General features: G+C 46.3%; 1 protein-coding gene across 1 annotated transcript in view; it reads right to left on the bottom strand.

Moving 5' to 3' along the window:
* The window catches only part of LOC124718654 (nematocyst expressed protein 3-like), a 62,212-nt gene extending 44,144 nt beyond the window's left edge, over positions 1-18,068 (bottom strand). Inside the window, exon 1 of the mRNA XM_047244282.1 lies at positions 17,963-18,068. Within this exon, the coding sequence (XP_047100238.1) occupies positions 17,963-18,068 (106 nt within the window). The remainder of the gene's footprint in view (positions 1-17,962) is intronic.
* Positions 18,069-27,524: the final 9,456 nt, after the last annotated feature.

Raw genomic sequence — 27,524 nt, 5'->3', positions numbered from 1 at the left:
GTTGAGCCACAAATTTCTTTTCTAGTCTATTCGATTCAGTCCACCTCATTAGCTGCGTGACCCACCCATCTAATCTTCAGCGTTCTTATGTAGCGCCACATTTCAAAGGCTTCTATTCTCTTTCTATCTATTTTTATCGCCCCCATTTCACTTCCATACATGGCTACACTCCATAGAAATACCTTCAGAAAAGACTTTCTAACACTTCCATTTATACTCGAAGTTAAGAAATTTCTCTTGCTCAGAAACGTTTTTCTTGCCAATTCAAGCCTACATTTCACATCCTCTCTACTTCGACCATTATTAGTTATTTTGCTACCCCAATAGCAAGACTCATCTACTGCTGTAAGTGTCTCATTTCCTAATCTAATTCCCTCAGCATCACCCGATTTAATTCGATTACATTCCATTATTTTTGTCTTGCTTTTTCTGATGTCTTACACTCTCCTTTCAAGACACTGTGCATTCCGTTTACCTGCTCTTTTAAGTCCTTTCTTGTCTCTGACTGATTTTCAAGTTTTTATTTCTACTCCCTGAACTTTAATTCCCACTCCAAATTTTTCTATGGTTTCTTTTACTGCTCCCATTTCATACCAGAGTGTATTCTTCAGCTGTGTGTCCACATATTTGGTATAGGATAGATCGTACAACACTGAATAGTTACCCCCTAATTACATAGATTTTCGTCATTTATTTTTATGATCATAAACTACTGCCGAAAACACAACAACCTGACCGTGCGGCAATCACGGAACAGTGTTGGCGGGAGCACGGTTTTACACTGTCACGGTCATGCCACGGGCCAGTGTGAAGATAGACTGGCCTTTAAATTTCTAGAAAGCACTAAGGCGTCACCTGACGTGTGTGGAGTTGATAAGAGGTGACAAATGGTTAAAATGGCTCTGAGCACTATGGGACTCAACATCTGAGGTCATCAGTCCCCTAGAACTTAGAACTACTTAAACCTAACTAACCTAAAGGACATCACACACATCCATGCCCGAGGCAGGAGATAAGAGGTGACAATATGGTTCGAGTGTGGTGCAGGCCGCACGAAACCTTGAACCCAAGTTGTCAGCAAGGCACTGTACAAGCTGGTGTGGCTCGATAGTGATGTGGATTGTGGTTACATGGGTCCTATGGTCCAATTGAACCGATCATTCACTGGAAATGGTTACGTTCGACTACTTTGAGACCATCTGCAGACATTCCCAAACAACAGTGTCATGCCACTGGATCACAATTGCTCCCAACTGGTTTGAAATACATTCTGGACTGTAAGGAGATTTTCACTCTGCAGCGGAGTGTGCGCTGATATGTAACTTCCTGGCAGATTAAAACTGTGTTCCGGACCGAGACTCGAACTTGGGATCTTTGCCTTCCGCGGGCAAGAGACAAGGTAGACCACTTGCTCGCGAAAGGCAAAGGTCCCAAGTTCGAGTCTCGGTCCGGCACACAGTTATAATCTGCCAGGAAGTTTTACATTCTAGACTGTTCGAGCCAGTAATTTGGCACCCGTATCGCCCGACACGAATCCCATTTGTGGGGCATAATCGAAAGATCTGTTCGTCCATAAAATCAGGGGACTTCCGACGACTTGTTGAGTCTATGCCACGTCCGGAATCTGCAATAAGCCGAGTGAAAGTAGGTCCGATACGGTATTACGATGTCTGCCATTACTTTTATCACCTCAGTGTTTACCCCAAAATGATCTACGAATTTAGTGACGAATTCCTCCACCTATACTGTAAAAACGCAACGAGAAAAACTTCGCCCGCATCTCGTGGTCGTGCGGTAGCGTTCTCGCTTCCCACGCCCGGGTTCCCGGGTTCGATTCCCGGCGGGGTCAGCGATTTGCTCTGCCTCGTGATGGCTGGGTGTTGTGTGCTGTCCCTAGGTTAGTTAGGTTTAAGTAGTTCTAAGTTATAGGGGACTGATGACCATAGATGTTAAGTCCCATAGTGCTCAGAGCCATTTTTTGAAAACCTTCGCGACTTTCTCATTTGGGTGTTGTGGCGTGCTATACATTTTCGACGCTAATCTCGAGTGTGGATCGCGTACGATTCCTCCCCTTCTCATTTCTATAGCACGTCGTCAGTTACACCGTATGCAAATGATTAGCTTTTCAGAGCATCTCCACAAGGCTGGCGCCGGGGGCCACACCTACAACGTGCTGACACGAGGAAAGTTTCCAACCGATTTCTCATACACAAACAGCAGTTAACCGGCGTTGCCTGTTGAAACATTGTTGTGATGCCTCGTGTAAGGAGAAATGCGTACCATCACGTTTCCCAATTTGATAAAGGTCGGATTGTAGGCTATCGCGATTGCGGTTTATCGTATCGCGACATTGCTGCTCGCGTTGGTCGAGATCCAATGAAATAGGCGGGTTCACGAGGGTAATACGGAACGCCGTACTGGATCCCGACGGCCTCGTATCACTAGCAGTCGAGATGACAGGCATCTTATTCGCACAGCTGGAACGGATCGTGCAGCCACGTCTCGATCCCCGAGGCAACAGATGGGGACGTTTGCAAGACAACAACCATCTGTACGAACAGTTCGACGACGTTTGCAGCAGCATGGACTATCAGCTCGGAGACCGTGGCTGCGGTTACCCTTGACGCTGCACCACAGACAGGAGCGCCTGCGATGGTGCACTCAACGACGAACCTGGTTGCACCAATGGCAAAACGTCATTCTTCGGATGAATCCAGGTTCTGTTTACAGCATCATGATTGTCGCATCCGTGATTGGCGACATCGCGGTGAACGCACATCGGAAGCGTGTATTCGTCATCGCCATACTGGCGTATCACCCGGCGTGGTGGTATGGGGTGCCACTGGTTACACGACTCGGTCACCTCTTGTTTGCACTAACGGCACTTTGAACAGTGGACGTTACATTTCAGTTGTGTTACGACCCTTCACTCGATCCCTGCAAAACCCTACATTTCAGCAGGATAATGCATGACCGCATGTTGCAGGTCCTGTGCGGGCCTTTCTGGATACAGAAAACGTTCGACTGCTGCCCTGGCCAGCACATTCTCCAGATCTCTCACCAACTGAAAACGTCTGGTCAATGGTGGCTGAGCAACTGGCTCGTCACAATACTCCTATTGAACTGTGGTATCGTGTTGAAGCTGCATGGGCAGCTATACCTGCACACGGCATGCAAGCTCTGTTTGACTCCATGACCAGGCGTATCAAGGCCGTTATTACGGCCAGAGGTGGCTGTTCTTGGTAGTGATTTCTCAGGATCTATGCACCCAAATTGCGTGTCAGTTGTAGTATAATATACGAGGGCAGTTCAATAAGTAATGCAACACATTTTTTTTCTCGGCCAATTTTGGTTGAAAAAACCTGAAATTTCTTGTGGAATATTTTCAAACATTCCCGCTTCGTCTCGTATAGTTTCATTGACTTCCGATAGGTGGCAGCGCTGTACGGAGCTGTTAAAATGGCGTCTGTAACGGATGTGCGTTGCAAACAACGGGCAGTGATCGAGTTTCTTTTGGCGGAAAACCAGAGCATCTCAGATATTCATAGGCGCTTGCAGAATGTCTACGGTGATCTGGCAGTGGACAAAAGCACGGTGAGTCGTCGGGCAAAGCGTGTGTCATCATCGCCGCAAGGTCAAGCAAGATCTCCCGCGTGCGAACACACTCGTTCGGGATGATCGACGGAACACCATCAAACAACTCAGTGCTCAACTTGACATCTCTGTTGGTAGTGCTGTCACAATTGTTCATCATTTGGGATATTCAAAGGTTTGTTCCCGCTGGGTCCCTCGTTGTCTAACCGAACACCATAAAGAGCAAAGGAGAACCATCTGTGCGGAACTGCTTGCTCGTCATGTGGCTGAGGGTGACAATTTCTTGTCAAAGATTGTTACAGGCGATGAAACATGGGTTCATCACTTCGAACCTGAAACAAAACGGCAATCAATGGAGTGGCGCCACACCCACTCCCCTACCAAGAAAAAGTTTAAAGCCATACCCTCAGCCGGTAAAGTCATGGTTACAGTCTTCTGGGACGCTGAAGGGGTTATTCTGTTCGATGTCCTTCCCCACGGTCAAACGATCAACTCTGAAGTGTATTGTGCTACTCTTCAGAAATTGAAGAAACGACTTCAGCGTGTTCGTAGGCACAAAAATCTGAACGAACTTCTCCTTCTTCATGACAACGCAAGACCTCACACAAGTCTTCGCACCCGAGAGGAGCTCACAAAACTTCAGTGGACTGTTCTTCCTCATGCACCCTACAGCCCCGATCTCGCACCGTCGGATTTCCATATGTTTGGCCCACTGAAGGACGCAATCCGTGGGAGGCACTACGCGGATGATGAAGAAGTTATTGATGCAGTACGACGTTGGCTCCGACATCGACCAGTGGAATGGTACCGTGCAGGCATACAGGCCCTCATTTCAAGGTGGCGTAAGGCCGTAGCATTGAATGGAGATTATGTTGAAAAATAGTGTTGTGTAGCTAAAAGATTGGGGAATAACCTGGTGTATTTCAATGCTGAATAAAACAACCCCTGTTTCAGAAAAAAAAGTGTTGCATTACTTATTGAACTGCCCTCGTATTTGTCCATTGATTACCCGTTTATCATCTGCATTTTTTCTTGGTGTAGCAGTTTTAATCGCCAGTAGGGTAACATAGGGTAGTGCGGGTTCGATACACGGAGACTTACGGTCGGACATCGCGCGGCATAAATATCGCCACGTGGAAGAACAAAGGGTTGCGATGTAGACAAGGAGACGAGCGCGCGGGGCAGACAGGAAGGGATCGCCGGATCCTGCTAGTGGATGCGAGGGCCCCGGCAGAGGGAATAAGAGGGAGCAGAGGGAAGTAGAGGAGAGGAGAGCAGAGGGAAGGGAAGGCGACGGCGATCCGCGGACATTATGCGCCGGCACGGAGGGCCGCGGGATTTGCCGGACCGCGCGGAGGCGGCCGGGCTGCAGGTGGCGAAGACAGCGCGCGGGCGGCCGGCGCCCAGGTCCAGAGGCTCCTCAGGATTACCCGGGCCGTCCACCTCAAATCCGCAGATCACTCCTCGGGGCGCGATGCACGGCTTACCGCGCCGCAATTAAAACCTTACGGGGCGCGCGGCGCGGACAATAAAACACCGGCAGCGGCGGGCCATCACTGTGTTAAGTGGCTCGCACCGGAGCGGCAAACTGTACTTGTCAACAATACGCCCACGAGAAAAAAAAAATGATACCTTCAGAGGTATGCGCCAACACCAGTTCGGCTTCAGATCTGGCAGATCAATAGATGATGCCATCAACCAGGCCCTGCACATAGTTAACACAATAAAACAGAAATACGCCATGGTAATAATGATTGACATTGCCGGAGCATTTGATTATCTTTGGTGGCCAGCACTGTTTCAGAGGCTAAGACATGTGGAGGTACCGCAATCACTGTACAACTATTTTCTAGACTACTGTAAAGACCGAGTAGTCGAATGGCAGATGCACAGCCGGAAAGTAATTAAAAGAATTGCCATAGGCTCTCCTCAAGGGTCGATCTGCGGCCCCATCTTCTGGGACATAACAATCGAACCCCTCCTACAGCTTCTGGATGGGGATGACAGGTCAGACGGAATTGTCGCCTACGCAGATGACCTATTAGTTGTAGTCACTGCAAACAACAGAAAGCCAGTGGATTACTACAAACAATTACTCAGTGGTGTCACAACAACAAGCTCAGGATAGCCGAAAACAAAACAACATACACTTCACTGAAAGGATTACTCCAAAGGAATCCTGCGGTTAAAATTGTGGACACAAACATCAAACGAGCACGCATTACGCGCTATCTTGGGGTACACATAGATGAAAAATTGAATTTCCACGAACACATAAGGCTAACAACAGACAAAGCAGAAAAAATACTCCACAAACTGGTGAGGCTAAATTAAAAACAGTACAGACTATCTCTACCAGTCATACGTACATACCACTGTGCGCTCTTCCAATCAGTACTCAGCTTTGCATAGGTATCACGATCAAATACAGAGCTGCAAGTTACTGGTTAAAGGTGGGGAGACTAGACAAGGTACACACAATAACCGGTGTGTCGATAGGGACGACACCTCACCTTACACCTTGGCGTTTGGATACATGGCAAGGTGAGTGGGATGTAAGTGATAAGGGACGTAGGCTGCACGACTTCCTCCCTGACATAAGGGAGCGGTTGAGAATGAGACATATCGATCCCAGCCGCGGTATGGTACATTTCTTAAACGGACACGGACCTTATCCCACGCACTTAAACCGCGCGAGTCTGAGGCAGACACCTACGTGCACATGCGGGGAAGAAGGTTTCCCAGAACACACTCTCTTTTCTGCGGGCAATACGCGAACAATAGACATACACTACACATAGATTACACAGATACAGACATAGATATATACACAGCAATAAGAGACGAAGAACAATGGGCACAATTAAACGCACTGACAAACAGTATTTCAAACACAACACATGAAGAGTACATGCGGATACAACTTAACAGACATGCCTATGTGCAGCGTAACAGAAATCTCCAGAGAATGGACAGCGATACGCACAGTGACAGCGAAAATAGTGACAATGAGGAGGAACAGGAGGAGGAAGCTGAGATGTGACAGCAAATAAGCATATTGCTGGCAATCTAGGCAAGAAAACACCAAATGCTGTACATGGATGGGCACCTAGAGTAGTTAATACATATGATTAGTAACAAATAGGATAAGCAACATTATTTCTCCACTAATAACCATTCGTGTGTGTGTACGTGACTGGCGATCAACGGCTCGAAGAAACCATTCCGAGGTATTCACCGTCAGTCACACTCGGTGATGGTACTAACAAATCTCTCATCTATCCTATCTTCTTTTTATATTGTTCTTAAAAAACAACAAAATTTTATTTATATTTCAACCTTAAATTATTGTTATTTTGAAAAGTATCATTGTTTGTAAATGTTGTAGATAAAACAAAAGGAAAGAAAACTGTAAAAAGATGAAAAACGAAAATTGTAAGATGTACGACCCGTTTTAAACATCAGGTAACAGGACTGTAATTTGGCCATAAATAAATAAATAAAAAATACCATCAGATGATGACCGCAACTGTTCAAGTATGGCTCTGAGCACTATGGGACTTAACTGCTGAGGTCATCAGTCCCCTAGAACTTAGGACTACTTATATCTGACTAACCTAAGGACGTCACATACATCCATGCCCGAGGCAGGATTCGAACCTGCGATCGTAGCGGTCGCGCGGTTCCAGACTGTGGCGCCTAGAACCGCTCAGCCACTTTGGCCGGCTCGGTATAGTCCACGAGAAATCGAAACATTAAACTATCTTTTTGTTTTCAATTTCCCCTAACAGCTCTCAAACAACTGTACCAGCATGTTGGAAGCTCACTTTTCCTTTTCATGGGTGCCTGCGGTATGTCTACGGACACCAGGCAGTGAACAAAAGCGCGGTGAGTCGTTGAACGAGACGTCTGTCTTCAACGCAACAAGACCGCGCAAACCGTTACCATCTCCCGCCTGCCTGCCGGCCGCGCACAGTTGTGACTCCCACAGTGTTCGTACGTGCGGACACTCTCACTGCGGGTAATCGGTGGGTCACAGTCAAACCCCTCGCTGCTCCAACAGACGTCTCTGCTAGTACGAGGTGTGGCTAGAAAAAAACCGGACTAGTACTGGTGAAACAATAAAACGAATGCAATAAGGCTGAAAGTCGCGTGGCCTGTCACGTGACTCTCGCTCCGCCTACTGCTCGAGTTTCATCTGCCTCCTGCACTCAGTCTGCCCGTGGCGTCTGTTTTAAGTAGTTGACGTTTTGTCTGTGCGTCGGAAAATGTTGAGTGTACAGAAAGAACAGCGTGTTAACATCAAATTTTGTTTCAAACTAGGAAAATCTGCAAGTGAAACGTTTGTAATGTTACAACAAGTGTACGGCGATGATTGTTTATCGCGAACACAAGTGTTTGTGTGGTTTAAACGATTTAAAGATGGCCGCGAAGACACCAGTGATGACACTCGCACTGGCAGACCATTGTCAGCAAAAACTGATGCAAACATTAAAAAATTCGGTAAACTTGTTCGACAAGATCGCGGGTTTAACAATCAGAGCAGTGTCTGAGTTAACAGGAGTTGACAAGGAAAGTGTTAGGCAGATTCTTCATGAAAGTTTCAACATGAACAAAGTGTGTTCAAAAATGGTTCCAAAGTGTCTCACAATTGAACAGAAGGAACGCCGAAGAATGATTTGTTCTGACATCCTGGAAAACATTGAAAGTGATCCCACCTTCTTACAAAATGTTATTACTTGCGATGAATCGTGGTTTTTTACTTACGATCCCGAAACTAAACGCCAATCGATGCATTGGAAAACTCCTGGTTCTCCACGACAAAAAAAAAGCACGAATGTCAAAATCGAAATTCAAGGCAATGATGATTGTTTTTTTTGACATCAAAGGGATTGTGCACATTGATCGGGTACCAGAGGGACAAACAGTGAATCAGCATTACTACATTAGCGTCCTGGCTACCCTACGTGAGCGAGTACGGAGAAAACGGAACGATTTGTGGAGAAAAAAGTCATGGATCCTTCACCAAGACAATGCCACAGCTCACAGTGCGTTGTCAGTGAAGACGTTTTTGGCAAAACACAACATTCCCACCTTAGATCATCCACCCTACTCACCTGATTTGGCCCCCTGTGACTTTTTTCTTTTCCCCACAGTCAAGTCAGCTTTGAAAGGAACTAGATTTGAGACTGTTGAAGCAGTAAAAGAAAAAGCGACGGAAGTAATGTATGGACTTACCGAAAATGATCTGCAGCATTGCTATGAACAGTGGAAAATTCGTATGGAGCGGTGTAGAGACCGAGGAGGGGAGTACATTGAAGGAGATAACATGAAATTGTAAATAATTGTCAATAAATGTTTTTTTCCAGCATGTCCGGTTTTTTTCTAGCCGCACCTCGTAGTGTAGTCACAATCAACCACGCCCTGAAAAAAAGGGGTTGAGACTACGACAGAGATAGGAAGCGCATGTATCGCTTATCAATTCCATGCTGATTGTACGGTGAACGCTTTCACGACCGGATGTTTCAGCTGCCGAGAATTATTCTGGGTTGTATGGCCGTGGTCCATGGAACTCTTCTATCCCTGAGGTTTCGTCCAAAGCTACGTTGGACGTCTTCGGAGGTGGTCCTGGTTGCGCTGAGTCTTGCCGGCTGACGATTCGGACGTCGAAGAACGGCCTAAATACCGTGGAAAGTGGGCATGGTCTGAATTTCTCGTGGCAGCATACATAAACCTTGTCAAGGATAAAATATAACTATCGATCATAGTGCGTCAAAGATAAAAATTTCTCATCGATTCTGTAGCGCCACTGTCCATATATCGCTGAGTTTCATAGCTTTTTCTTTTCTGTTAAAATTATCCCCACGTTTATATATTTCGACGGCTTCTCTCTATAGCCGTGGATAATAGTTCGTCATAGTACATAAAACTTCAGATTCCGAAAATTTCTCTACGTGATCACCCGACTGAAGAGCATGTTCCGCCACGGCTGACTTGTCTGTTTTACCTAGTCGGCAAAGACTTTTATGTTCCTTCAACCGTGTATTCACACTTCTCTTTGACGTACTATGATCGATAGTTATATTTTATCCTCGATAAGGTTTAACTCTGCTGTCACGTAAACTTCAGACCACGCCCACTTTTCACGGTATTTAGGCCCCTTTTCGACGTCCTACTCGTCAGTTGGCAAGACTCAGCACAACCAGGAGCACCTCCGAAGACGTCCAACGTAGGTTTGCGCGAAACTTCAGGGATAGACGAGTTCCATGGACCACGGCCATACAACCCGAAGAAATTCTCGGCAGCTGCTAGCTCATGCTGGCCCAACAACCGGAAAGTTTGGTTGACCCATGTCGAAAGAGCATCATCTGCATTTCGCTCCCATCACCGAGAGTAGAAAGTTCTTTTTCATCTAATGTTCAAGACAACCATCAAATCAGCTTTTGAGGACACTGCCTCAGATATAATGAAGTAAAATATGACGAGTACAGGAGCATGGTGCTAACATTAAATTTCTGCGACAGCGAAATGAAGGAATCTATAGAACTTAAGGTGCCGGGTAACAGAATAAGTCGGGATAGAGGCTGCAGTTTAAACGACACTTGCTATCCGATTTATTAAGATCTCATAGTCAATCTCATCCACCAGAGCTGGGAAAAGCTGGAAACAATGTGCGTTTCACACAATAGCAGTAGAGGCTCAGTAAAGCGAATGAGCATCAATGGGCGTAACGGGCACCCAGAGTCGAACTCACCCGTAAACAGTGGCTTCAACCGACAATAGTTCACTGTCTGACTGGATTCTAGCAGTATATTTGCAACATAGCAAGCAGTTATAACTCCTGACTTTTTTTCCCTCTATGACGAAAACTATTGTGGAAGTCATGGATGGCAATCAGATCACTATCGATCCTAACAAGCATTTCTGAGGAACTGATCTGTTACAGTATTCTGGTTCTGTTAACTGTTTCGTTCCGGCCGGTGTGGCCGAGCGGTTCTAGCCGCTTCAGTCTGGAACCGCGCGACCGCTATGGTCGCAGGTTCGAATCCTGCCTCGGGCATGGATGTGTGTGATGTCCTTAGGTTGGTTAGGTTTAATTAGTTCTAAGTTCTAGGGGACTGATGACCGCAGATGTTAAGTCAAATAGTGCTCAGAGCCATTTGAACCATTTCGTAAAAGTTCTCAGCAGGTACATTTGCTGCACAGCAACTCAAGAGTTTTTTCCCCATGACTAAAAAAACACCTGCGAAAGTAATTCGTATCTATCAGGTGTAGTAGCAGACCTAATATGTTATCCTTCTCAGGAACTGCCCTATTTGCTTCTGATCAATATTTCGTTAAGGGGCTAGTCTTCTTTCAAAATTTCAAAACTCGATCTTTTCGGATTAAAATGTTCCCTGGGACGTCTGTTTTATTGTAATGTTTACCCCTAATTCACCAGAAAGTGCGTTGTCGAGTTGCAAGGCGATGTGTGAAAAAGCTTCTTTGAAAAAATTTACAACTCGGGAAAAAAATCTCGACATCGCGGCCATGTGGAATCATGTGCTTTCGACGACGCCCTAGCAAGCATTACGAAAATTATGGAAGTGCTCGATCTTGAGATCAGATCATCGTTTTACAACTTCTGCAAAAAGAAAAAAAGAAGGAAAGAAAAAGGCAGAGCAAAATCGTATCGAGAGAGCAGAGCAGCGGATGACACAGATCGTCTTGACCACAATGGCCATGAAGAAGATGGACCATCTGGATCTGAAAGGATCGGTGTTTTGTCCAGGGATCGCAGACTAGTTTAACTTAACTGCAAAAAATGGAACCCAAAACTTCAAACATGCTTGTCTAAAAACAGTTCTTTTAAGATTGTCCGCAAACATACATTTAGAACGGTACATCTGATTTTGAACGGAATTTCAGGCCGGCATTCTAAACTGGATTCATCAGCATACACAGCCGTTTTGCGGTATCTTCAAAAATATATTTTCAGTGGACGCTTTTGTCTCAGTTTTTTGGGCGAAGAAATTGACATTTTGTTCAGCACATCATAACTTTGTTAAAACTTAGTATTACTGAATTATCCTAAGTATGCCGATAGAAAATATACTGAAAATAACTTCTGCAAAATTGATATAATAACGAGGCTTCCATGGCCGCTGTCATAGTGATTAAAATTCTTCTGGGTATTACGCCGCGTCATTACTAAAAACTAACAACAATAATAAACTAAAACCGACGTTTCGGCCGAATTGCAACGGCCTTCCTCAGTCGTGTTGTTAGTTTTTAACAATGACGCGGCATAATACCCAGAAGAATTTTAGTCATTATGTAAAATTGTTTTGTTACAGGTCCACTAGCAGGGCCTTGGGAATTACCGACGATCACCGGTGATCGGATTGCAGCGGTTACAGGGAGCGTCCGATGTAAACACAAAAATTGCTTTTTAAAGACGAAAGTGCCAGGGATAAAACTGTATCATCGTATTCAGCACTAATTTTCATTTTACCTGAAAAAAAACACGAAAATCACCTATTTTTCATTTGTTCAAAGAAGATACTACACAGAATGTATATTCGCTGCATAGTAAACAGACACAACTCTTGATTTTCCGCATGACTAAGCTGCTGAGAACGTCATAGATGTCTATCTAGAACAGTATTGGTCCTAATACGCCACCCAACGGAACTGCTATATCAATGCATTGTGGTTCTAATAAGTGTTCCGCTAAATATACGCATTACGTACATTTCCTCGACAACAAACAGATAAATTCCTGATTTTTTTTTTAGACCGAAACAAAAATAGTTCAGATGGCTCTGAGCACTATGGGACTTAACTTCTGAGGTCATGAGTCCCCTAGAACTTAGAACTACTTACACTTAACTAACCTAAGGACATCACACACATCCATGCCCGAGGCAGGATTCGAACCTGAGACCGTAGCGGTCGCGCGGTTCCAGACTGAAGCGCCTAGAACCGCTCGGCTACACCGGGGGCTGGAAACAAGCTACGGGGAAAATCACTGACGTCGATCAGGAATAGATTGGTCCTTATATGGTAGCCTGTAGAATAGCTATATAAATGTATTATGTTCATGGAACGTGTTTTGATAGGGTGTGCAGCAAGTACGCTTATTGGATAGAAGGCAGTCACAAGTCGTGATTATTTTACCCTACGGAAACACCCTAGAAATCTATCGGTAATAGCACTGGTCCCAATACACTAACTTGATGAACAGCTCTTTAAATGTGTGTTGGTCCTGACAAGTGTTTTGCTGAAAGTGCACAACAGATACATTTACTGCATATAAAGCAGTCACAACTCTTGATTATTTTTGTCCTATGGGGACGTCATTGATGTGAGGAGAAGGCGGTGGGTGCGACAGTGCATCGAACTCCAATTCAGTGATGGGAGCCGTGGTATTCCGACCCATAAAGGGACGAGCATTGTCGTCTTGGAAGAGAACTTTTCGTGTCGGTGCACACGCCATGCTAGGATTCTCAGGAGATTGGTATAGTCCACGCGAAATACAAACATTAAACCGCAATCTTTTTAGCTTTTAATTTCTCCCAACAGCTCTCAAACAATGTTATCAGTTATAACTTACACGTTGTCGTGTTGGAAGTCAGATCTGGAAGCTGGAGAGATCTGTAGAGACTGAATAAGAGCCCCTAACCGTTCTTTCCACCAACCTGTCGTCTTCTGAAGCTGTCCCCCCAGCGCGTAAGACAGCGCGTCGGTCGTGGGATCTTCTCCGGCGGAGGCTGCTATGGTCTCTCTTCGAACTTGAACATGTGATTGTGCCTTTTATGTGATGACACTTGCCCAGGTTAGTCTCTGTATCCACAGAGGGCAAGAACTGTACTACTGACAATGATGGTAGGCGACACCTCTAATAAATGTATCCTGTTTGTTTACATTTTAAATAATCACTTTTTACACTGTCTTCTACAACACTCGATATAGCTTTCTTAATACTACGGTAAATTTTCCGACAAGTCCGTCCGATACAGAGATACACATCCAGCTCAGAAGAACGCCCGAAACTGTCTGACTATCTCAACTGAAGAAATTCGTCTCCTAGGCGCGCCAAATCGACCCGAAGGTGTCCGAAGCACTTCGGTTGTAATATCGTTACTCTTATTTTTCTGAAAACTAGTGAAATTTAATAAACAAAAACGGCAGACTGATAGGGTAATCATGAGATATTGTCATACTGAAAACTGGGTTAAACACAGTGGCAAGTATATAAATAATTAAGAAGAGAAGCTAGGCGTTTCGGCGCCTCACACCCGAATATGCCGACCAATCGGAAGCAAGTTCAATACAATTCGCGGTCTCTCCCACGGGACTGGTACATATTGTACGATTTGTCGCTTCTACCTCACTCCACTTTTGTACCACTTTTGTTCATCTTGTAAGTAGGCTGTTAAGGTTTTTTTATTGGTAACGCCACGTAGTGCTCTATATGAAAATCACTGACTGTGCTGTGTGCAGTCTGTGGCTGGTATGCATTGTTGTTTGCTATTCTAGTGTTGGGCAGTTGGCTGTTAACAGCGCGTAGCGTTGCGCAGTTGGAGGTGAGCCGCCAGCAGTGGTGGATGTGGGGAGAGAGATGGCGGAATTATCAGAGCGGATGATCTGGACGTGTGTCCATCAGATACAGTAAATTTGTAAGACTGGATGTCATGAACTGAGTATATATATATAATAACTTTTGAACATTATTAAGGTAAATACATTGTTTGTTCTCTATCAAAATCTTTCATTTGCTAACTATGCCTATCAGTAGTTAGTGCCTTCAGTAGCTAGAATCTTTTATTTACCTGGCAGTAGTGGCGCTCGCTGTATTGCAGTAGTTCGAGTAACGAAGATTTTAGTGAGGTAAGTGATTTGTGAAAGGTATAGGTTAATGTTAGTCACGGTCATTATTTGTAGGGATTACTGAAAGTCAGATTGCGTTGCGCTAAAAATAATGTGTGTCAGTTTAGTATTGATCAGAATAGGTAAAGAGAGAAATGTCTGAGTACGTTCAATTCTGCTCAGCTGTTTGAAAATCAAATAACGTAAGGGGTTTATGAGCACAGCAATACACTGAGTTTTCTAAGGGGACGTTTCAATCTGTATCAAGCTGTGTCAAAGCGAGATTCTAGCAAGATAAAACACTGGCGTCCACAGCCAGGAATATCAGACAGTTTCTTTGCGAGAACATCTTCCGTTATTTAGGTCTTGGATGAACCGATCTTTGGAACGAAACAAATGGTTCAAATAGCTCTGAGCACTATGGGACTTTACAGCGGAGGTCATCAGTCCCCTAGAACTTAGAACTACTTGAACGTAACTAACCTAAGGACATCACACACATCCATACCCGAGGCAGGATTCGAACTTGCGACTGTGGTGGTCGCGCGGCTCCAGACTGTAGCGCCTTGAACCGCTCGGCCACTCCGGCCGGCTGCAACGAAACAGACTGCCTTTCAGGCCACGATATACTATCAGAGGTTTCGTGTTATTCCGTCCAGCCCCCTGTAATGTGATGAACGGGATATGGAAATCAGTGGAAATTACGTAAATGTTCCGGTCAGGTATCAAGCCTTTCGCACGCATTTACGCTCGACTTTCGGGGCCATATCGCGTTCCCAGCCTTTTCCAAATCAGAGCTCACTTTCAGCTCGATACACGTGCGCTGCCGGGACCAGAATATGTATAAATTTCCGCCGAAAAATCGCGTGTTATTCTTGGCAGGCTTTTTTTTTTATGTTCCCGCGTTTGGCCGTCGCCGGTGCCCTCCCTCGCATACAAATGCGAGCGAGCGAGGCCGCCCGTGTTTTGCTCGCGTTCGCCCGACGGCTCGGCACATGTGTCGATGTTATTGTATAATGATGCTCTCCTTCACATCAGGCGCACACCACGTACGCCGTAATCACTCAGCGTGCTCGGGTCCGACTGTCTGTCTGTCCGTCATGTAAATTGTAACGCGGCGCACGCACGCCGATATCGCATTTGATGTTATCGTCTCGTTACAGCCGTTTTTTGCGCGTTCGCAGATTCGCTTCGCAATGTTTTTTCCTCTTTTTTTTTTAATTCCTGTCCGTGACGTCGATCCTGATATGTAACAGGCTTCGTAACCAGAGAGGAAGATGGGGGGTAGAGGTACGGGGGTGGGGGAGGGGGAGGGGGGGCAGGAAAAAAAGAGGAGCGACACGACAGAAAACAGGCAGAAATCACAGTCGCTTGGCTGTCGAGTTGATGATGCAAATACTTGGTGCGGATGTTAATTATAATACCGCCTCGTGTTGTTCTCGTCTCTTTCTGTTTTTGCTTTTTTCGATTCCGGTGGCCCGTGGAACATTTTGCGCCAGCCGGTCCGCCGGCCACGTGGTTTTTTTTTTCCCCCGGCTTCTTCTTTTTCGGGGCACCGCGTGTCTGGTCGCGGTAGGCCATCTGTAAAATTCGCGTCGTGTTTGTTCCGCGTCGCGTACGCTGACAAGCGCCGACCCGGGCCGCCTGCCGTGTGGATACAGCGCGCAGGGCTGCTGATCATCGCCGAGGTAGCAGCGAACCCAACTGTTCACCGGCACAAATTGTGTGACTGTTTGTTATAAAGCGTATGGACCTGCTGGGTTCTTTTAACGAAACACTTAACCGAACCAAAATACAATGAAAAAGCTGTTCCTCAGGGTACCATACTCGGACCAATAATACACAACTGGCCATTATAATTGCTACACCAAGAAGAAATGCAGATGATAAACGGATATTCATTGGGCAAATATATCATACCAGAACTGACATGTGATTACATTTTCGCGCAATTTGGGTGCATAGATCCCGAGAAATCAGTACCCAGAACAACCACCTCTGGCCGTAATAACAGCCTTGATACGCCTGGGCATTGAGTCAAACACAGCTTGCATAGCGTGTACAGGTACAGCTGCCCATGCAGCTTCAACACGATACCGCAGGTCATCCAGAGTAGTGACTCGCGTATTGTGACGAGCCAGTTGCTCCACCACAATTGACCAGACGTTTTCAGTTGGTGAGAGATCTGGAGAATGTGCTGGCCAGGGCAGCAGTCGAACACTTTCTGTATCCAGAAAGGCCTGTACACGACCTGCAACATGCGGTCGTGCATTATTCTGCTGAAATGTAGGGTTTCGCAGGGATCGAATCAAGGGTAGAGCCACGGGTCGTAACCATTTGAAATGTAACGTCCACTGTTCAAAGTGCCGTCAGTGCGAACAAGAGGTGACCGAGATGTGTAACCAATGGCACCCCATACTATCACGCCGGGTGATACGCCAGTATGGAGATGACGAATACACGATTCCAATGTGCGTTCACCGCGATGTCGCCAAACACCGATGCGACCATCATGATGCTGTAAACTGAACCTGGATTCATCCGAAAAAATGACGTTTTGCCATTCGTGCACCCAGGTTCGTCGTCGCGTACGCCATTGGAGGCACTCCTGTCTGTGATGCAACGTCAAGGGCAAGCGCAGTCTCCCAGCTGATAGTCCGTGCTGCTGCGAACGACGTCGAACTGTTCGTGCAGATTGTTGTCTTGCAAACGTCCCCATCTGTTGCCGCCGGCCGAAGTGGCCCGGCGGTTCTAGGCGCTGCAGTCTGGAACCGCGAGACCGCTACGGTCGCAGGTTCGAATCCTGCCTCGGGCATGGAAGTGTATGATGTCCTTAGGTTAGTTAGGTTTAACTAGATCTTAGTTCTAGGGGATTCACGACTTCAGAAGTTGAGTCCCATAGTGCTCAGAGCCATTAGAACCAGTTTAACCATCTGTTGGCTCAGGGATCGAGACAATCCGTTACAGCCATGCGGATAAGATGCCCGTCATCTCGACTGCTAGTGATACGAGGCAGTTGGGATCCAGCACGGCTTTCCGTATTACCCTCCTGAACCCACCGATTCCATTAACAGTCATTGGATCTCGACCAACGTGAGCAGCTATGTCGCGACACGATAAACCGCAATCGCGATAGGCTACAATCCGACCTTGATCAAAGTCGCAAACGTGGTGGTACGCATTTCTGCTATTTACACGAGGCATCACAAGAACGTTTCACCAGGAAACGCTGGTAAACTGCTGTTTGTGTTTGAGAAATCGGTTGGAAACTTTCCTCATATCAGCAGGTTGGAGGTGTCGCCACCGGCGCCAACCTTGTGTGAATGCTCTGAAAAGAATCATCTGCGTATCACAGCATCGGTTAAATTTCGCGTCTGTAGCACGTCATCTTCGTGGTGCAGCAATTTTAATGGCCAATATAATGAGCAGTCCGCTGAGCGGTAGTTTTATTTCTCTCCCGCCGCTCATCTCTGAGACGTAGAAACGTGTTCTGGTTGGGACGCGAGTGGTAACTGACGGACGCCACGGCTGCCCCGATGCACGAAGTACAGGGACGCTCCAGCTGGCCCGGTATAATTGCGGTGAGGGATACGGAGAGTGGCTGGCACGACGGCGGTAACCATGGCGACGGCCGCAGCGCAGAGGCTCGCGGCCGGAAGCGGCGGCGCACGTGGCCCCGGGCTTCCTGTGGACGCTCCGCCGCCCCCGCGCGGCACTCGTCCGGCGTCGCGGCGCCACCCCAGCTGCCGGGCGAGCGACGCCACGCGTGGCTGCGCGCAGAGCGCCGCGTGTTCGACGCCGGACGCAGGACGCATCTGGCTCGCGTCGCTGCCTGTGGGTGTGACTGCTCAGCAAACGCTGCCCTGCATGTGCGTACACGCGAGCGCCGCCGCCGCTGCCGCTGCTGCCGCCGCCGCCACAGCGGAAACCTGAGGTCCAGTGACAAACTACACTGAAGCGCCAAAGAAACTGGTGTAGGCATCGGTATTCAGATACACAGATACGTAACCGGGGAGAATACGGCGCTGCGGTCGATAACGCCTAAGACAACAAGTGGCTGGCGCACTTGTTAGATCGGTTACTGCTGCTACAATGCCAGGTATAGCGTTCCCAGTGCTATATTACGAAAAGACTTAAAAAACAGTATTTGTAAAGAAGAGACATTTAAAAATTGAATGATATATTTTTATCATGTAGCCGTAAAACAATAATTTCTCTGTCGAGAAATGCAAGGAAATGCAATGCAAAGAAATAATTTATGACAAAATGATCGAAAGAGACGACAAGATACGCTCTTTTGTCAATTTTTTTAGTCGACTTCACTTCTTCACTTGTCTTGATGATGTACAGACGGACATCTTGCGAGTGCTGGCAAATGTAAGCATATTTGTATGAGTTAAGCATATAATATACTGATTTAATATTATTGTGCACTTTTAATTTGTAAGAGGTGATTCCGATTTCATGTCCGCCTTCCTTGAATTAACCTGCATTCGAGTAATTTACAGCTCAACAATCGCAGCGGCCGATGCAGCCAACGACGCCATTACGTGGCGATATTAACAGCTTAATAATTAATTCAACTGGGATGAGCGTAACAGATAACTCCTGTCACTTCGTTTGTACATATGTATTTACATTTAGCTTTGACGTTATCGGTACAACCGCAAAGATCGATATACGCGCTCATGTAGTCGATTTAGGTTATTTACGTCACGATGACGTAGTGTTACGTCACTATGACGTAGAGTTCTCCTCACCTAGCGTGAGATGAATGCTACCCGTCCGCACACCGTAGAAAACAAGTCTTACCACTGAAGATTGGGCACACGGCTGTACCAGCTTTGCCCGGTATTCTGGCCTAAACAACCGCCTGCTGAAATGGTAACACAGGGTGGGAAGTTGCCTGCAGAGGCTAGAGGTATTACTGAAGCGTCGTTAGGTGGCGGCGAAATTTTCTGCGGCTAGTCGGTAGCTGGAGAACCTGCGGTCGCGCCAGATTTCTAAGACGCCGCGCGCTGAGCTGCCGAAGTCGAAGTTGGGCGCCCACGCCGGCGAGCAGCTGAGTTGAGGGCCCAAGACCACGGCTTGAGGCGTTCGCGTATCTATCGGCGCCGCGAGTTTGCCGAGGCTGTGGGAGGGAGGCGGGGTGTAGGAGTGGGGGAGGGGGGGGGGGGGCGAGGCAGGAGGGCCTGCTGCGAATTCCTAGCGCCGGATCGCTGGAATATTTGCCGAGATTATTAAGACGGCCCGCCGGAGTCTGGAGAAGACGGCGGAAGGTGCCCCAGTAGCAGCACGGCTCCCCAAACAGAACACCAGGGAGGGAGGGAGGGCGCGCTGGAATCCGGGCACAGGCCGCTCCAGGAGGCAAGTCCCTCCCGAGAAGTGCGGCCTGGCCGGAGAGGTGGCGAGGTCAGCGTCCTCCGCCTAGAGAGCCTGTGTAGGGAGAGAGTGGCCAACCGGAAGATACGGCGGCCATTTTTCTGCCAAACTGCGGGCGGGCTTTTGAATGGCCAGTAGTGGAGCAGTGGAGTACACACTAACGAATAATTTCGCCATATTGTCTTGTGCTTTTGATTCGGTCAAATGCCTTTGTTTATAAGAATAGTGTGTATAATAATTTTCACACAGCCAATTTACAGGTCTGTTTTCAAATTTAACTATGTATAATTACTATTAAAAACAGTCTTGATCACGATTTATTTAACAAGGTGACCGGTTGCAAATCTTTGCAACGGCGTCCAACTTCACCATAGCAACCAGTGTTTCCAAATGGTTCACTGACTGGCCTTGAGAGGGTAACCCATGTACTGCCAAACCGAAGTTCATTTTCCTACATATTTAAATATTTTTAACGCTTCTTAATTGACAATAGCTGTTTAATAAGCTAAGTTTAGTGTGTATTTATTTCTAATTCTTGACAATGTTCTTTTAACTAAGAAATTTTAAATTGTAATTCGACTTATAACTCATTGGTTAGTAATGACATCATGCAGTCAGAAGTGGGTGGAGCCTCCATTATATATAGTAAGACGTGCACTGGTTTCTCCAGTAGTGATTCTCCAACAGAAAGAGGTTCCTACTCAATGGTAATTCAACGTTTTATAGCTTTATAACTTTATGTATTTTCTTTAATGTATGTAGCCCTCTAATTAGAGCTTTGTATACAACTTGTACGTCTGAAGATGACCACAGTAGTGGTCGAAACCGGTCACCTTGTTAAATAAATCGTGATCAAGACTGTTTTTAATAGTAATTATTTATAAGACATTGATCACTGCTGTTCCCGTAATGCATTCAAAACTAATTAACTATGTATATTGCAAGTTGTTTTATATGTGGTAAAAAGCAAAAACGACTTACTTCGCATAGATAAGAGTACTTGGTTAGATTCCACGTGGCTCCTGTTTGATTCATGTCAGCCCTTTTGACTTCGATTGCCCACTGCTTTCGTCTTTCTTCATTGCGTGGAAATGCTGACACGCGAAATCCACCTTCGCCTCTATTGGAACAACCAAATGCAGCACAACCTGGCCTCGCTTACGAACGTCTGCAGAACGAATCACAGATGTCAAAAACAATACTGTACAATTACTAACGTGTTTACTTCAAACACGTAGGCCTACCGACTTCCGGTGTGGCCGTGCGGTTCTAGGAGCTTCAGTCTGAAACTGCGTGACCGCTACGGTCGCAGGTTCGAATCCTGCCTCGGGCATGGATGTGTGTGCTGTCCTTACGTCAGTTAGGTTTAAGTAGTTCTAAGTTCTAGGGGACTGATGACCACAGATGTTAAGTCCCATAGTGCTCAGAGCCATTTGAACCTACCGACTTCATCACAAAACGCTTCATTATTTCAACTCGTATTTAAGATCGCAAACGCTAATTACGTACTAAAAACGATATACAACTAAAACTAATATGCATACACAACGCATAAGAAGTCTCTCAATAATTCAAATACCTTTTAATCGTTTCCAAAAGTCCTCTGAACTTCAGTTCAACTCAAAAGCACGGCGAACATAAAAAGCGCGAGAGACGTTTGGCGCCATTTTCCTGCCAAAGCTAATCAACCAATCACGGGCAACTTCACCTATGGCCACTCTCTCTGTATACATGCTCTCTACCTCTGTGAGCCCATTGTGTGTGCGCTGGCGTCTCTGTCTCCTGGTACGACGCGTGAGGCGATGCGGATCAGAGCGGACATTCACAATAACAATTAATTTTGCCGATAAAAGCTTGCGACGGTGTGGATACAAGCGGGTGTCTCCAGGTGTATTCGTAGAAATGTGTGCAAGAGGGCGCAGCATTGCAAAAGTGGCACTTTTATACACCGAAGCGCCAAAGAAACTGGTATACGCATTCGTATTCAAATACAGAGATATGTAATCAGGCAGAATGCGGCGCTGCCGTCCGCGGCGCCTGTAGAATATAACAAGTGTCTGGCTCAGTCTTAGATCTGTTACTGCTGCTACAATGCCAGGTTATCAAGATTTAAGTGAGTTTGAACGTGTTGTTATAGTCGGCGCACGAGCGATGGGAGACAGTGTCTCCGAGGAAACGATGCAGTGGGTATTTTCCCGTACGACCGTTTCACAAGTGTACCGTGAATATCAGCAATCCCCTAAAACATAAACATCTCCGACATTGCTACGGTCACGAACGGGAGCAACGACGACGGAAGACAATCGTTCAGCGTGACAGAAGTGCAACCCTTGCGCAAATTGCTGCATGTTTCTATGCTGGGTCATCAACAAGTGTGATCGTGTGGACCGTTCAACTAATCATCATCGATATGGGCTTTCGGGGGGATGACTGCACGACTCAACGTTTTGCGCCTCGCCTGGGCCCGTCAACAGCGACATCGGAGTGTTGATGACTGGAAAACTGTTGCTTGGTCAGACGAGTCTCGTTAAAAATTGTATCGACCGGATGGACGTGTAGCGGTATGGAGACAATCTCATGAATCCATTGACCCTGCATGTCAGCAGGGGACTGTTCAAGCTGGTGGAGGCTCTGTAATGGTGTGGATCAAAATGTTTCAGATGGCTATGAGCGGTATGGGACTTAACTTCTGAGGTCATCAGTCCCCTAGAACTTACAAGGGAACCTCCCCATCGCACCCCCCTCAGATTTAGTTATAAGTTGGCACAGTGGATAGGCCTTGAAAAACTGAACACAGATCAATTGAGAAAACAGGAAGAAGTTGTGTGGAACTGTGAAAAAATAAGCAAAATATACAAACTGAGTAGTTCATGGCAAGATATGCAACATTAAGGACGGTGGGACTGCAGCAGCGCCGTGGTCTCGTGGTAACGTGAGCAGCTGCGGAACGAAAGGTCCTTGGTTCAAATCTTCCGTCGAGTGAAAACCTTAATTTTTTATTTTCAGTTTATGTGACAAACTCTTATGTTTTCATCACTTTTTTGGGAGTGATTATCACATCCACAAGAAAACCTAAATCGGGCAAGATAGAAGAATCTTTTTACCCATTCGCCAAGTGTACAAGTTAGGTGGGTCGACAACATATCCCTGTCATATGACGCACATGCCGTCACCAGTGTCGTATAGAATATATCAGATGTGTTTTCCTGTGGAGGAATCGGTTGACCTATGACCTTGCGATCAAATGTTTTCGGTTCCCATTGGAGAGGCACGTCCTTTCATCTACTAATCGCACAGTTTTGCGATGCGGTCGCAAAACACAGACACTAAACTTATAACAGTGAACAGAGACGTCAATGAACAAACGGACAGATAATAACTATGCAAAAATAAAGAAAGTAAAATTTTTGCTCGTGGGAAGACTTGAACCAAGGACCTCTCCTTCTGCAACTGCTCACTCTACCACGGGACCACGGCGCTCCTGAGTTCACTTTGTCCTTTATGTTGCCTATGTGGCCAAGACTGATGACCAGTTTGTATATTTTGCTTATTTTTCCACAGTTCCACACAACTTCTTCCTGTTTTCTCAATTGATCTGTGTTCAGTTTATCAAGGCCTATCCACTGTGCCAAGTTATAACTAAATCTGAGGGGGGTGCGATGGGGAGGTTCCCTTGTCAGATCTACGTAAACCTAACTAACCTAAGGACTTCATACACATCCATGCCCGAGGCAGGATTCGAACCTGCGACCATACTGTTCGCGCGGTACCAGACTCTAGTCCTCTGTGCAAGCCTCTTGATCTCTGCATAATTACTGCAGTCAAGCCTTTGATCTCCCTCTACAGTTTTAACCTCCCCTCCTCCTTCCCTTCCAGCACAAATAAACGCACTTCCCTCCAACTATCAGACGGACTCCTCAGGATGAGTACAGTCAACCAGTCTCTTTATAATCATCGTACATCCATATTTAAATTGGATGATGGTGGGGCATCAGCTGGTATCACTTTTATTAAAAATGAAACTCTTTCAGCTGTACTTAATATTTCGTATTTATTTGTCTACTAGTTTCGACGTTGCGTCAACGCCATCTTCCGGCCTGTACACTTTGATGATATCAGTTGTGTGTGGCTGAGTACTAGAAATCCGTGGTGAGACCAATACGTGCTCCACATGGATGGCGGGCATTGAGTTACAACAGATTTAAGAAATTAACATGAAAGCAATCCAACGGAGACCATTCAGTATGTTATATAACAAATTCAGTACGGAATGTCCTTTTTATACTCTAGAGCAATAATAAATTTTACGGAGGTTTGGTAATGTAAGGTTAAAAATGTGCAATGTACCACGCACCTTATAAAGTATCTCCCGTGTACAGGTATGACACACAGACGGACACACGTGTAAGTTTTCGTCTGACCATGAGTAGTGCACGGATAGCCGAAGCTGTTAAGGCGGCTGCTCCCGTAAAGCGCGAAATCCGGGTTCGAGTCCTGGTCCGGCACAAATGTTCAGTGTCTTCACTCCTTTATACAGATGAAGATGGCTCGTATTCGCAACAGCGAATACGTTTCATGTGTTTTACAGCTGCAGCTGTCACCACAATGTCTGTTCCCTGGAACATGCATGGCTGTCCGAACGATCATTGTATCTTACTTCCTCATAGCACAGGCACTGCAGTTTCGCATTTGTAACTGCCCTCTGGATTCTCTACAACTTGCAGTGAACTTCTCGCCTACTTACGCAATCACAGATGGGATTTTCACGGCGACCGTTACGCTGTCACCACGTAATGTCATTGCGAGAATTAAAAGGACTAATTAACCGCAAATGTTACGTGAAAGTAGCAATAAATCAGACGCAATGTAAAAATAGTATTAGCCCTACAACTGTAAAGGCGGGGCGGGGGGTGGGGGAGGGTGATAAAGGGGGTGGAAGAAAGGGGGGGGGGAGGAAGTTAAAATACTACTAACTCATCGTAAAGTTAACTGCTCCAAATCTTAGTCATAGGACGTCATAATACAGTATTATGCAGTAGTTAGTTAGTTGCTGTTATTGGATCTCCACTGGTATGTTATATAGCCAGCCGGAGTGGCCGAGTGGTTCTAGGCGCTACAGTCTGTAACCGCGCAACCGCTACGATCCCAGGTTCGAATACTGCCTCGGGCATGGATGTGTGTGATGTCCTTAGGTTAGTTAGGTTTGAGTAGTTCTACGTTCTAGGGGACTGATGACCTCAGAAGTTAAGTCCCATAGTGCTCAGAGTCATTTTGAACCATTTTCTTTTTTTTTTTTTTTGCTATGTCATATAACAAATTCATTATAAAAAGTTCTCTTTTATACCCTACTCCAGTACCAGATTTTACGAGGATTTAGTATCGTAAGGTTAAAACCGTGCAATGTAACATGCAACTTGGGAACGAAAGGGAGTTTTTCCGCAGTAAAAACAAGTGCATTATGCTATTACTTAAAAAAAAAAAACTGCCAAGAATCACGTCTAGCTCTTCCGAGAAAGGGGGGACCACACCGCCACAGCCCAAGTTGCGTCAGCAGAAGCTGCAGCCCCGTGACGTCACCACAATGAGGCGGCGCCTGTGCAGGGCGGCATTGTTCCGCCGGCAGACAGGTGTATGGGGGCAGGGGCAGGAAGGGGGGGGGGGCACACCTCAAGTCGTTAGGCCGCCCCCGCCCGAGGTCTTCAACTTGGCCTCCTACTCCACCCTCCAGCAGCCACCAGTACACCAACCACCGCCACCGGCGTCACCCCCTACCCCCACCCCCGCTGGCTGCTATTCTGGGCGGCGCGCCTGTCTGCGTTAATTAATTGACGCTATTGTTGCCGGCTTCTAATTACCTGCGCCGACGAGACCCCAGCGCGCGGCTTTCGGCTTCGCCCTCAGCAGCCGCGCGACCTGAAAGACGCCGGCTCCACCGCGCGTCAGCTACAGTGTTGTTAAGGCAGGGGACCGGCATTCCTGCAGAGGTGTGGCGAAATTAATTCCACCGCGGAGGCGAGACGTCACGAACCGATCGCGCCAGGGACTGACTGCGCCTTACCGCGGCGACGGCAGGGCTGCCAAAGCTTGTAGGGCACTCGAAACACGCTCCTTGTCACAAGCAAACACGAAGAGGAAAAAATCTCGCAGAGCTGGTGCTATGTTTTTAAGATGAAGAACAGTGCGGAAAACTTGACAATGTACTCCATCCACTGTAAAATGTAAACTATAAACTTTCTCGGCCGCAATTACCACAATTAATAAAATATTTCGGGGCTATTATGCAGTGGACGAAGGGATTTCACTTTAAAACCCGACTTTTAGTCCCCACCTTGCGACATTTTCAAAGGGGATCTTGTTATTGTTGTGGTCTTCAGTCCAGAGACTGGTTTGATGCAGCTCTTCATGCTACTCTATCCTGTGCAAGCTTCTTCATCTCCCAGTACCTACTGCAACCTACATCCTTCTGAATCTGCTTAGTATATTCAGCTCTTGCTCTCCCTCTACGATTTTTACCCTTCACGCATCCCTCCAATACTAAAGTGGTGATCCCTTGATGCCTCAGAACATGCCTACCAACCGATCCCTTCTTCCAGTCAAGTTGTGCCACAAACATCCTCTTCTCCCCAATTCTATTCAATACCTCCTCATTAGTTACGTGATCTACCCATCTAATCTTCAGCATTTTCTGTAGCACCACATTTCAAAAGGTTCTATACTCTTCTTGTGTAAACTATTTATCGTCCACGTTTCACTTCCATACATGGCTGCACTCCATGCAAATACTTTCAGAAACGACTTCCTGACACTTAAATCTGTACTTAATGTTAACAAATTCCTCTTCTTCAGAAACGCTTTTCTTGCGATTGCCAGTCTACATTTTATATCCTCTCTACTTCGACCATCATCAGTTATTTTGCTCCCCAAACAGCAAAACTCCTTTACTACTTTAAATGTCTCATTTCCTAATCTAATTCCTCAGCATCACCTGACTTAATCCGACTACATTCCATTATCCTCGTTTTGCTTTTGTTGACGTTCATCTTATATCCTCCTTTCAAGACACTATCCATTCCGTTCAACTGCTCTTCCAAGTCTTTTGCTGTCTCTGACAGAATTACAATGTCATCGGCGAACCTCAAAAATGGTTCAAATGGCTCTGAGCACTATGGGACTTAATATCTATGGTAATCAGTCCCCTAGAACTTAGAACTACCTAACTAACCTAAGGACATCACAAGCCACCCAGTCATCACGAGGCAGAGAAAATCCCTGACCCCGCCGGGAATCGATCCCGGGAACCAGGGCGCGGGACGGCGAACATCAGTTTCAATTTCATCTCCATGGATTTTAATTCCTACTCCGAACATTTCTTTTGTTTCCTATACTGCTTGCTCAATATACAGATTGAATAACATCGGGGATAGGCTACAACCCTGTCTCACTCCCTTCTCAACCACTGCTTCCCTTTCATGCCCCTCTACTCTTGTAACTGCCATCTGGTTTCTGTACAAATTGTAAATAGCCTTTCGCTCCCTGTATTTTACCCCTGCCATCTTCAGAGTATTCCAGTCAACACTGCCAAAAGCTTTCTCTAAGTCTACAAATGCTAGAAATGTAGGTTTGCCTTTCCTTAATCTATTTTCTAACATAAGTCGTAGGGTCAGTATTGCCTCACGTGTTCCAACACTTCTACGGAA

This window comes from Schistocerca piceifrons, chromosome 10 (assembly GCF_021461385.2).
Source record: "Schistocerca piceifrons isolate TAMUIC-IGC-003096 chromosome 10, iqSchPice1.1, whole genome shotgun sequence".
NCBI classification, from domain to species: Eukaryota; Metazoa; Arthropoda; class Insecta; order Orthoptera; family Acrididae; genus Schistocerca; species Schistocerca piceifrons.
This window is presented reverse-complemented; position numbering and strand designations above follow the sequence as displayed.